Here is a 13548-nt window from a genome sequence, read left to right on the forward strand (position 1 = left end):
CTTTATCACTTCCTCTGGCAGCTCCCTCTGTGTGACAAAGTTGTCCTTTTTAAATCTTTTCCCACTCACCTTTAACTTGTGCCATCTAGTTTTAGATTCCCCTAGCCTGAGGAAAGTACCTTGGCTATTCACCTTATCTGCGCCCAATTTGATTTTATAAACCTCTACAAACCAATCAATTAATAAGGTCACCCTTCAGCTCCAATGCTTCAGGCAAAAAAATCCCAGCATATTCAGCCTCTCCTTATAACTCAGACTATCCAGTCTCTGCATGTAACTAATTACTGTTACATAGAACATAGAACACAGAACATTACAGTGCAATACAGGCCCTTTGGCCCTTGATGTTGCGCCAACCTGTGGAACCAACCTGAAGCCTATCTATCCTACACTAATCCATTTTCATCCATACGTTATCCAATGACCATTTAAATGCCCTTAAAACTGGCGAGTCTACTACTGTTGCAGGCAGTGCATTCCACACCCCTACTATTCTCTGAATAAAGAAACTACCTCTGATATCTGTCCTATATCTATCACCTCTCAATTTATAGCTATGTCCCCTCATGATAGCCATCACCATCCGAGGAAAAAGCTCTCACTGTCCACCCGATCTAACCCTTGATTATCTTTTATGTCTCAATTAAGTCACCTCACAACTTTCTTCTCTCAAATGAAAGCAGCCTCAAGTCCCTCAGCCTTTCCTCATAAGACCTTCCCTCCATATCAGGCAACATTCTAGTAAATCTCCTCTGAATCCTTTCCAAAGCTTCCACATCCTTCTCATAATGCAGTGACCAAAACTGTACGCAATACTCCAAGTGTGACCGCACCACAGTTTTGTACAGCTGCAGCATGACCCCATGGCTCCAAAACGCAATCCCTCTACAGATAAAAGCTAATGCACCATATGGCTTCTTAACAACCCTATCAACCTGGGTGGCAACTTTCAGGGATCTATATACATGGGAACCGCGATCTCTTTGCTCTTCTACCATACCAAGAATTTTACCATTAGCCCAGTATTCTTTATTCCTCTTATTTCTTTCAAAGTGAATCACCACACACTTATCCGCATTAAACTCCATTTGCCACCTCTCAAACCAGCTCTGCAGCGTATCTATATTCCTACAAAATCCTTCAGCACTATCCACAACTCCACTGACCTTACTGTCATCCAAAAATTTACTAACCCGTCCTCTTCTAGGTCATTTATAAAAATGACAAACAGCAGTGGCCCCAAAACAGATCCTTGTGGTACATCACTGGTCACTGAACTCCAGGATGAACATTTCCCATCAACCACCACCCTCTGTCTTCTTTCAGCGAGCCAATATTTGATCCAAACCACTAAATCACCCTCAATTCCATGCCTTCATATTTTGTGCAATAGCCTACCACGGGGAACCTTATCAAACGCCTTACTGAAATCCATATACAACACATAAACCACTTTACCCTCTTCCACCTGTTTGGTCACCTCAAAGAACTCAGTAAGGTTTGTGAGGCACGACCTACCCTTCACAAAACCATGTTGACTATCCCTAATCAACTTATTCTTCTCTAGATGATTATAAATCCTAACTGCTATAAACTTTCCCAACACTTTACCCAAAACCAAAGTAAGGCTCACTGACCTATAATTACCAGGGTTGTCTTTACTCTCCTTCTTGAACAAAGGGGCAACATTTGCTATCCTCCAGTCTTCTGGCACTATTCCTTTAGACAATGATGTCATAAAGATCAAAGCCAAAAGGTCTGCAATCTTCTCCCTGGCTTCCCAGAGAATCCTAGGATAAATCCCATCTGGCCCAGGGAACTTATCTATTTTCACGCTCTTCATAATTGCTAACACCTTCTCCTTGTGAACTTCAACCCCATCTAGTTTAGTAGGTTGTATCTCAGTATTTGCCTCAACAACACTGCCTTTTTCCAGTGTGAAAACTAAGGAATATATTCATTTAGCATTTCCCCTATCTCCTCAGACTCCATGCACAACTTCCCACTATTATCCTTGATTGGCCCCAACCTTTATCTAGTCGTTTTTTTATTCCTGATATACCGATAGAAAGCTTTAGGGTTTTCCTTGATTCTACCTGCCAACGGTTTCTCATGTCCCCTCCTAGCTGTTCTTAGCTCTCTCTTCAGGTAGTTCCTGGCTAAAATGTAACTCTCAAGGGCCCTAACTGAGCCTTCATGTCTCATCCTACCATAAGCCTTCTTTTTCCTCTTGACAAGAGATTCAACTTCTTTAGTAAACCACGGCTCTCTCACTTGACTCCTTCCTCCCTGCCTGACAGGTACGTATTTATCAAGGACACACAGTATCTATTCCTTGAATAAGCTTCACATTTTAATTGTGCTCATCCCCTGCAGTTTCCTTCCCCATCCTATGCTTCCTAAATCTTGCCTAATCGCATCATAATTACCTTTCCACCAGCAATAACTCTTGCCTTGTGTTATATTCTGATCCTTTTCCATCGCTAAAGTAAACATAACCAAATTATGATCAATATCACCAAAGTGCTCACCTACCTCCAAATCTAACATCTAGTCTGGTTCATTACCCAGTACCAAATCCAATGTGGCCTTGCCCCTTCTTGGCTTGTCTCCATACTGTGCCAGGAAACCCTCTTGCACACATTGGACAAAAACTGATCCATCTAAAATGGGAAGGGGAGTTGAAGTGGTCCACCTCAGGGCAGTGGGGTTGTTGGTGCAGTCAATATTTGGAAAGTTAAAGGCCACCATAACATTTACCCTCTTACTCTCGCTCCTATCCAGAATCATCTTTGCTATCCTATTCTTGACATCTCTGCAACTATTCGGTGGCTTATAGAAAACTCCCAACAGGGAGTTTCTAACCTTAGTCCACACTAGCTCAGTAGATGAGTCCTCAAATATCCTTTCTGCAACCGTAATATTGTCCTTGACTAACAATGCCACACACCCCCCTTTACCAACTTCTCTGTTCTTACTGAAACATCTAAATTCTGAAACCTGCAACAAACATTCCTGTCCTTTGCCTTTGAAATGGCAACAACATCAAAATCTCAGGTACCAGCCCATGCTGTAAGTTCACCCATCTTATTCAGATGCTTCTGGCATTGAAGCAAACACACTTCAAACCACTTTCGTGCTTGCCGGTGCCCTCTTGCAAACTTAACCTGTTTCTGACCTCACTACTCTCAACCTCCTAGACACTGGAACTACAATTTAAGCTCCCATCCCCTGCTGAAGTAGTTTAAACCCTCCTGAAGAGCATGAGCAAATGCCCCCCCTGAATATTGGTACCCCTCTGGTTCAGGTGTAGACCATTCTGTTTGTAGAGGTCCCACCTACCCCAGAAAGAGCCCCAATTATCCAGGTATCTGAAACCCTCCCTCCTGCACCATCCATGTAGCCATGTGTTCAACTCCTCTCTCTCTCCCTATTCCTCAACTCGCTCGCAAGTGGCACGGGCAACAAACCAGAGATAACAACTCTGTTCTAGCACTAAGCTTCCACCTAGCACCCTGAATTTCTGCCTTAAATCTCCACAACCTATTTTCCTACCTATGTCATTGGTGTCTATGTGGACCATGACTTGGGTCTGCTCCCTGTCCCCCTCAAGGATCCTGAAAACACGATCCAAGACCACAAACCATGGCACCTGTGAGACAACACACCAACCGTGCATTTCTCTTCTTCCCAAAGAACTACCTATCTGTCCCCCTATGGAGTCCCCAATGACTAATGCTCTGCTCATCTCCCCCTTCCCTTCTGAACAACAGGGATAGAGTCTGTGACAGAGACCTATACCCCATGGCTTACCCCGGGTAAGTTGTCCCCTCCAACAGTGTGCGGCATGGTGGCACAGTGGTTAGCACTGCTGCCTCACAGCACCAAAGACCCGGGTTCAATTCCTGCCTCAGGCGACTCTCTGTGTGGAGTTTGCACATTCACCCTGTGTCTGCGTGGGTTTCCTCCGGGTGCTCCTGTTTCCTCCCACAGTTCAAAGATGTGCAGGTTAGGTGAATTGGCCTTGCTAAATTGCCCAAAGTGTTAGGTGAAAGGGTAAATGTAGGGGTATGGGTCTGGGTGGGTTGTGCTTCGGAGGGTAGGTGTGGACTTGTTGGGCCAAAGGGCCTGTTTCCACACTGCAAGTAATCTAATCTAAACAGTATCCAAAACGATATACTTGTTATTGAGTGGAACAGCCACAGGGGATGCCTGCTGGTTCCTGTTCCGTCCCCACTGTCCCCATGACTTGTCCTACCTGCCTATCTTCTTTTTCACCATCCACTCCACCCTCCTCCCTGACCTATCACCTCCATCCCCTCCCCTACTCACCTATTGTATTCCATGCTACTCTCTCCCCACCCCCACCCTCCTCTAGCTTATCTCTCCACGCTTCAGGCTCTCTGCCTTTATTCCTGATGAAGGGCTTTTGCCCGAAATGTCAATTTTGCTGCTCCTTGGATGCTGCCTGAACTGCTGTACTCTTCCAGCACCCCTAATCCAGACTCTGGTTTCCAGCATCTGCAGTCATTGTTTTTACCATAGGATGATGACTTGGTTGAGAAGATGTCATGCTGGAAAGTAACCAAACATCCACATTAAATGATACACAATTATCCACAATGACAGAGAGCACAATGAGGAGATGCAAATCCTGCACCAACACCTCCCCACACCCAACAATACCCCCCCCCCCGGCCCCCCACCAACACCCCACACTCACCTCCGTCCAAGGCCCCAAAGGATCCTTCCACATCCAGCAGAGATTTTACTTCACATTCAAACACCTCACCTAGTGTATCCGTTGCTCTCTGTCATTTTCTCTACGTTGGGGAGACAGGATGCCAACTTGCAGAACTTTTCAAGGAACATCACTGGGACGTGCACCAAACAACCTCACTGCCCTGTGGCCAACCACTTCAACTCCCACTCCCACTCTGCCAAGGACATTCAAGTCCTGGACCTCCTCCACCACCAAACCCAAGCCATCTGATGCCTGGAGGAAGAATATCTCATCTTCCGCATTGGTACCCTCCAACCATCAGATCAATGTCGATTTCACCAGTTTCCTCATCTCCCTTCCACCCATCTCATCCCAGATCCGATCTTCCAACTCAGCACCACTCTCTTGAACTGTCCTACCTGTCCATCCTCCTTCCCACCTATCCGTTCCACCCTCCCCTCCGACCTATCACCATCACCCACCTGTATCCACCTATCACTTTCCCACTTACCTTCCCCACAGCCCCACCCCCACCTCCTATTTAACTCCCAGTCCCCTTCCCCCCCTCCAACCCCATATTCCTGATGATGGACTTATGCCCAAAATGTCGATTCTCCTGCTCCTCAGATGTTGCTTGACCTCCTGTGCTTTCCAGCTCTACATTTTTCAACTCTGACTCTCCGGCATCTGCAGTCCTCACTTTCTTCTAGCACACTGAGGAGCAAAGCTGCACCATCAAATCAGGATAACTATAGAAGGCCTCGATCTGGTCATACCATACATCTACTAAAGCTTGATCTGAATGTGTAGGGACACTTTTTATATAATATGGACATTTTTGTACATCGTATCAAGAAAGGATTCCCATTCTTTAAAGGGAGGAAGGTGAAATATTGTATAATGCCGTAGCTTCCAGACCCATCAGACCTGTATATTTAAGATAGTCACACAATGTTATGACATGTAATCCTCCAGTTTTAAGATGTCTGTCTCACCTTCAGTCATTCGTTTTGTTTAATGGAGTCAGTGTAGTCAGTTGGTTCTGTGCATTGTACAGTAACATTAGTAAGCATAGAACCCAGACAGTAGGTGTAAGTCTGTGATATTGTAACCTTGTAAATAGTTATATAAATAATGCTATAAATAGACCTCAAGTGATCTGACTCAATAGAACTTATCCATCTCTGGTGTATGTTCTGCAGATTAGCATAGAATTTTGAAAATAATCCGTCAACACAATGAGTTTACTTTAAATCTTCTTGTGTATATTGTGACAAGTTCCCAGAAATATCTGATCTCCAACATACAATTATCTGCTCCTACATCTTAAATTATGGAGGGCTGACTTCCAATATCACATTTCCTATCCCCTGTTTATCACATCACTTATCAAGAAGTTTCAAGGTAATAAAACACATAATGAGTTCCAGTCCAAAATGCTACCAGCAGAATATATTTCTTCTTTAAAAATATTAAGTTTTATTTCAGAATGTTTGTATCAAAATGTTATAACATTGTTCTCATTAATTTCTATTTTATCTTGTTTATTTTATCCATAATTTAATTAGTCATAGCAGTTTCCTGCATTTTGTCACATGCTGTTATTACCCACTGGACCCCAAATGGGTCATTGCCTTTATTATAAGACTTGTTATAAATCAGGCAATTCAGAATTTAATTATCCAGATAATAGGAAACAGAGGGTAGTTATCATTAATAATTATTCTAATTGGTAAGTAGTGGTGAGCAAAGCACCCCCAGTGATCAGGCCTTAGACTCTGATTGTTATACCTTTGATGAGACACTTGTAGTATTCCAACTAAGTGAAAGAAAGACATAAAAACTTTGGATAACCAATATGCCTGATAAATAGAGTAACTTTAAAAAATAAACCTATAAACACTTTGTATTTTGAGCAGATGAATGCATAATAGCATTTTTCATCAAAACAGAAAGTTATTCATATGGTTTTAGAAAACAAAAAATGTGATCCCATATTTGAAGAATTTTTGTTGCTAAGATGCTGTTGGACTAAGGTTGAAGCGAGCAGGAACATCAAATGTTGCATGTTTGATCACATTATATAAGAGGAGTGGATAGAATTCTGAAGACATATTTTCTATTAATCAGTACAACACTTGAAGCCTAATGTGATCAGTGGGCACCACACTAGCTGATGTGCATCATCACTCCCAGCTTCAATATTCTAATATAATATGTTTCCTTTAATGTTTTTGGTTTTATTTGCAATAACATAAAACCTATTTAAAGGAATTGCTCAATTGTTTGCTTACTAGTTCTTCAAAAGGAGGTATCATACTAATGGAACCATATTATTGGTAGAAACTTTAAAACATAAACAAGCTTCAATATAAGGAACATCCATGGCTTATCCTTTTCATAATGATGTTTATTCTTTGAAAATGTTTATAGTATTTAATTCATGTTAATGTCCATTTTATCAGTGAAGTATGTCAAATAACTCAGTTGTATTGATATACTAATTTATTTGTGGTCTCCTTACAGTTGTCAGTATCTACGACTTGTAGATCCGAAGAGGACTTGTGGCACAGTCGGTTGCAATTCTGCCTCTAAGCCAGAAACTCCATGTTCAACTCCCGTTGATAGCCAGGAAAAGTGCATTCATAATGCAATCAATCAAGCTGAGGATCAACTTTTAACTCAATCCAATATATAAATTAATAGAGGGTAGATGTGACTGATGTGTGGAAAGAAAATTGGACACTTGACCATCACCGTTTTTAGTACTGGATGATGACCAATATGGAGGTCTTGGGGCACAGTGGCTGTGTCCCTATCTCTGGGCCAGAAGCTTTACATTCAAGTTCCACCTCAAGGTTTGATTGTCATGGTACGTCATAGCTTTTGTGAGCACAGCTAAGGGCCAAAAGGAGGGAATTGTGTGCTTATTTGGTACTGGAATTAATTAGGCAATTAAAGAAATATATAGATGTACAATGTATGTCAAAATAGGAACTCATTAACATTAAAGATAGATAACCATTGTCAATGGGAACCTATTTGCAAATGTCATGGTTTGTGGTCAATGGACAGTAGGAGCTTGATTAGAGTCTAAATAGAAAGCATTTAACTCTAAACAAAGAACTGCTGATACTGGAGTTCTAAAACAAAAACAGATATTGCTGGAGAAACACAGCAAGTATGGCAGTATCTGTGGAGAGAAAGCTGAGTTAAATTTAGAGTCTGATGAGTCTTCAACAGAACTGAAGCATTGAACTTAACTTGGGACTGGTCCAACCTTCAAATGAGACATCAACAGTAATAACCATAAACAATACAAAACATTATGACAACTGATAGACTGCTGAGTGTGCAAGAATGTAAAGAAAGCTTTGTTTACTGAACTGTCTCTCACAAGCTATATTTCCATGTGCTTATGGTAGATAAAAGTCTTTACTTTGTTTGGACGCCTAATAGTCTCACAGTCGAGTGTCACTTGAAACACCTCAATAAAGAGCTGGAAATTAATGACAAATGAATGTGGTTCACTATTTCATAGTAACATTTCAGTCATGGATTTCCCAGCGTGTTATAAGCTGTGCGATTGACATATATTTTAATATAAATTACTTTGTATTTTTGAACTTTAAAGTAATGGTATATAAATTTTGTCTGTTTTTTGGGGGAGTTTAATTATTAATTTGTCAGTACTTCTGTAATAACAGTGATTTCTTTTAAACACAGTATTGGACAGAGACTGCCCAGAGAATAATTGGGTTTTGTTTGCATTGGGAGAGTTTACAAGCAAACAGAATAAACCATGTAGTACGTTAGGTTGTCAGACAGAGGATTCTGGAATTCTTTTTGGATTTTATGGGAGACCTCACAGAGCTTTTCAGTTAGAGCTTGCAGAAGTCTAGGCTGAAGATGAACGTGTAAAACGCTTAGCCCGGAGAAAACAAAGAAGTTTAGAACTATTAAGAAATTGGTTATCTTAGTGTAATATGTTTAGTTTAAAAGTTCAGGACCAAAAGTATTTGCTTATAACTCTGAAGAAATGATGCTGGACTTTTTATTTCTTTATATTTCTAATTGTTCTCCTCCTAAGAATATGTACCTTTGTACCTAAGGTGGCACCATAAGAGTCAACAATTTGTCAACTTTTCACTGTACTCATTTGAGTACATGACAATAAAGCTAATTCTCATTCTAATTCTTTTTTCTCAATCTGGGAAAGTCAACGATTAGTTTTATGAAGGTTCCAAGAAGAGATAATCAGATTTTCAAAATAAAGAATTGAAGCCACTGCAAAATTAAACTCGTAAGGAGAGTCATTGTGGACTTGAAACGTTAATTTGAAAGGGTTCAGAAAACATTCACAAGCAGGTTGCCAGGGTTGGAGGGTTTCAGTTATAGGGAGTGGCTGAATAGGCTGGGGCTGTTTTCCCTGGAGCGTTGGAGGCTGAGGGGTGATGTTATAGTGGTTTATAAAATCATGAGAGGCATGGATAAGGTAAACAGACAAGGTCTTTTCCCTGGGTTGGGTGGGTCCAGAACTAGAGGGTACAGATTTAGGGTGAGAGGGAAGATTTAAAAGGGACCAAAGGGACAACTTTTTCACGCAAAGGGTGGTGTGTGTATGGAATGAGCTGCCAGAGGAAGTGATGGAGACTGGTACAATTGAAAGGCATCTGAATGGGTATATGAATAGGAAGCATGTAGAGGGATATGGACCAAATGCTGACAAATGTCACTAGATTAATTTAGGATACCTGTTCGGCATGGATGAGTTGGACTGAAAGTGCTACACATCTCTATGACTCTATAACTGTGTTTTTTTCTCTCTCTCCACAGATGCTGCCTGAGTTTCTTCAGCATTCTCTGTGTTTGTTAAATCAAGCTTTCCATATAAACACAGAAGGAAATGAATTTCCAGTGTGAGTACAGTAAAGGAGTGCTTTTTTTGGGACGTATGGGATTATATTTCACTGTTTGTTTCAAAATCTTTAACTTTGGTCAATGGTTTGTTTTATTCTATTTTACCTTGTGTAATAACCTTATGTTTAATTATTAAACCTGATCTGAAGTATTGTATGCGTGTGCTTCACTGTAAGATCACATTGTCAAATTACAAAAAATATTTGTCAAGCCAAATTTGACTTATTCGGTAATAACATTAGGTGAAACAAGATGCATATCATTTTGTTGTGGAGAAACTGGGCACGATACTTTTGCTACTGAAGTTAGTGACTTGAGCTGGCCAGGTTTTCTGACTTGGGAGACTTATTTCAGTTTAGAAGGTTCCATTATTTCTAATCTTCATTCAGGAAAGGCTAGGACAGGATAGAGTCGAGTCCACCGACCCAGCAAGTAAATCATAGGCAGCCACATGGAAGGCAGGTGCTAAGGCACATTGATTAGAAAGGGCTCCTCAGTTCTCTGGGACTTTGTTCCAATTACATTAAAAGTGATTATGTCCTCTAGTCCCCAATCCTGCCTCACCCACTCACATTGCTCTAAACATGTCCTCCCTGCTCCCTATACGCCCATTCACCAATGTTGTTCTATGTGGAGAATCAATGTCCACATAATAACAATAGCAAGTATTGAAATGTTGAGATTCAAAACACCCAATTGAAAATCTTCTTTGAAAAAACTGTTGTCCCTGCACCCTCAACAATGTGTCAATCAGTATCGGTAACAGAAGTTTTAAGCACTTCATATTCCTTAATATTATTCAAATAAATGTTCAACATTGATAAAAGAGCACAATAAAAATAACTTATTATAACCACATAAAGATTGCAATCAAGCAAAGTAAACATTTTACTCAGTTTCCAAAACAGAATATCTTGCTGAGCTAAAGAAATTGAGTGTCTTGGAGTTTAGCCAAACATTCGTAATGAGGCTGAGAACTGTTTCAGTAGAAGCAGCTAGACAGGCATTTTGATTATGATGAAAGAAGGACACATGTAAGACCTTTCCAACGTAGCCCTTCAAAGTTTCCCAAATTTAGACTCATCTAAGGGCTGAACTTCGATTCATCCAGAAACTGGCCTATTTCCTTGATAATTGTGTATAGGGTGGCGTTTGGGATGGTGGTGCTATGATATGCCTAACCATGCAATGGAGCTGGCCACATCAGGTACAGGGTGTGGGATTACTATCTGTGCACTTATCCTGCCTCAGCAAAAACAGCTGATGCTGGAAATGTGGACAGAATTCCCAGCATTGGGGCCACCAATTTTGCTATGAACACCTAGGCCTGAGTAGTTGAGGGAATGACTCCTTTGTCAACTTTCCCTGCTGAAATCAACATTTCATCCCAGGAGGAAGGAGAAAAAGGTAAAATTGGATCAAAGTGTAAATATACAAAGAGCAGTTGAATGACTACTTCATACCTGTGTGTCCAGTAGTTGTTTACTTCTTTCTTCTTTTTGTTCTGGATTATCATCAAATATGCTTTTGGTATTCAATTGCATCAATTTGTTCATTTCCAAAGGTGTCTCCTTATTTTCCTGCTGGGCTGTGTCTGGGTAAATTCAGAACAATATCAGTAATTTATCATGGGCAGCTCTTTAGCTTTATTGAATCATAGATGTAAGCAGCTTAAAAAGAAATAATTTATACCTTTGGTACTTTGTCCTACTGTATAGCCATCATCATCAGGTGTTTCCAGGTTCTCTTTGCTTTAAAAAAAGACATAATTTATATTAGAGTTATATCATATAAAGTTTCTTGATTAAAATTTAACCAGATCAAACTTTAGGAATGTTATTTTAACCAGAGGTCTGGACTTCACACTGTGATCCCCTATGGTATCAGGTCAGTGACCCTCCATTCCTATGAGTCAACTCTTGGTTTTCCCTTCTCTGAATTTAAAGAGACAGACCACAGTTTTCTGCTCCATTTTTCTCCCATCTGTCCTTAGTTCCACTGCTCCCGCAAACTATTTGCTAGAAAATGTCCGACAACTGATTTTTACTATTGATAAGTCCCAAATTGTGTCAGTGAAGGATGAGGCCAACAAAAGGACTATGTTTCTCTATCTTTGAAGATTTTTTTCTGCATTTGCTTGCCATTGGGTTTGAGGCTGCAGCACTTGTCCATTCCACCAACAGCTTTCCTTGCTCCAGTTTCCAGAACTTGCACACTCCTTCTTCATGACAGAATCCAATAAGATTCTGCCTCGCAGGCAAAATGACCTCCCCAATGCATGAAAATTCTCTGGGTTTATGTCAGCTTCAAAGGAGCAGACAGAAGTCTAGTCCTGCCTCTACAGAGTGCCATCAAAAGGAAAAGACCATCATCATGCCTAACTGAACCTTAGATACTAATAGCAACAAGTTTAAATCCATACCTTAGTTGTAAGTCTCAAAGCAGTTTAAACCATATGCTAAGTACTGGAGGTCTAATTGCCTCCAGATTCAACATGACAAACTCCCTCTAGTACTTAAAACTGATTTCCACCTCTCATGAATACCAAGCAGAGTACTGCAATTGATGCTGGTGATATTAACATTAAAAGTATCCAGCAAGGAGATAAACTGTCAGCTATATACTCTCTGAATTTCAGTTAAACCCTTCCACTGCTCAAGTCTCAATTGTCTCTTCGACTTCCTGTTGCCAATTGTCAGGTGAGACAATATTAACTTTAAAGCTTCCTGCAAGTCAGCTTGTCAAAATATAACAGACTTTCAATTAGCCAAATCATTTGGGACAAAATATCAGCTCAGATCTTCGAAAGGCTGCTTCTATTTCATAGGGAAGGAACATATTCACATGCAGTGCCAAATAATATGAACAGATTGATATATTTTTCCCTTTGTGATATTATTGTTGATGTGTGAAAATGTCACACATGAAATTAGTGATAATGGATATAAATTTATACATTATATTCCCGACTAAGGATAAAACAATCATTTGAACTAATGTTCTTCAACAAGATCCTTGTTTTGATCTCCCCAATAGTGGTCAAAAACAATCCATTATTGTCTTTCATAGTAAGTTTACATAATGACAGTCTGTGCATTTCCAATTTAATAACTGCAGCAGCAGCCTACCTGTCTACTGGCCAAAAACCAGTGGCAACCCTGCCATGGCCATATTCAGGTAGCCCGATAGAAATTAAACCTACTGTGACCCTTACCTAGTCCTCATCAAGGGCAGAGACATTCCTTCCTGCTGGGCCTATTCTTAATGGTGCCAGATCCCTCCATGTGATTTAGCCGGAGTGTGGCAACATATTACACTTTTCACTTTTGCAAAGTACAAATGATAATAAATCATTCAAATCAAGTCATTCGGTGTCTCTGAGGACAAGGGAGCATCTGTGTGTAAACCCAATGGAGTTTGCTGTGTGATTACCCCACATGGTGAGTGCCTCATGACAGATCCATGAGTTATTGGTCAGTCAGTTGGGGAGCTTCACAGAGATCAGTCAAGGGTCCAGTCATCAAATAGTCAGGGCTGTCTGTCCAAATAGGTCAGGGGTCAAGCCATAGTCAGTCCTGAGGGTCAGCTCAATGAAAGCCAAGGCAGGTTATCAGAAGTTACGGTTGTGGTAGGGAAATTCTGAAAAATCAATTCTGGCGATTTGAGGCAGCTTACTGTGTCACAGAGGGGTCAAATGGGGAATCTCAACAGAAAAGGGAGAGACTATAGTGCACTGGAGGACACAGGTTAATACAGGAGGGGGTGTCGTCAGTCACAGCCATTCTGGCCTCAACAGGGGCAGTTGAAAATGATGGTTGGCTTGACTAAGTTGTAGGGCCGGTGCTCTGGAATTAATGTTAGGAGATTAAGTGGTAATTCCAAGAGGTATGTAGGAACATATCAAA

The 13548-nt window shown here is 40.8% G+C and overlaps 1 protein-coding gene across 5 annotated transcripts in view; it reads right to left on the reverse strand.

Annotated features, from left to right (window-relative positions):
• ppp1r3ab (protein phosphatase 1, regulatory subunit 3Ab) overlaps positions 1-13548 on the reverse strand; it is a 116521-nt gene that overhangs the window by 16818 nt on the left and 86155 nt on the right. For all 5 annotated transcript variants that reach the window (XM_072551458.1, XM_072551455.1, XM_072551457.1 and 2 more), the window contains 2 exons: positions 11336-11394; positions 11107-11237 (listed from right to left, as the gene is read on the reverse strand). In XM_072551458.1, coding sequence (XP_072407559.1) covers positions 11107-11237; positions 11336-11394 — 190 coding nt within the window. The remainder of the gene's footprint in view (positions 1-11106; positions 11238-11335; positions 11395-13548) is intronic.

Source organism: Chiloscyllium punctatum, chromosome 32 (assembly GCF_047496795.1).
Source record: "Chiloscyllium punctatum isolate Juve2018m chromosome 32, sChiPun1.3, whole genome shotgun sequence".
In the NCBI taxonomy this organism is placed as follows: domain Eukaryota; kingdom Metazoa; phylum Chordata; class Chondrichthyes; order Orectolobiformes; family Hemiscylliidae; genus Chiloscyllium; species Chiloscyllium punctatum.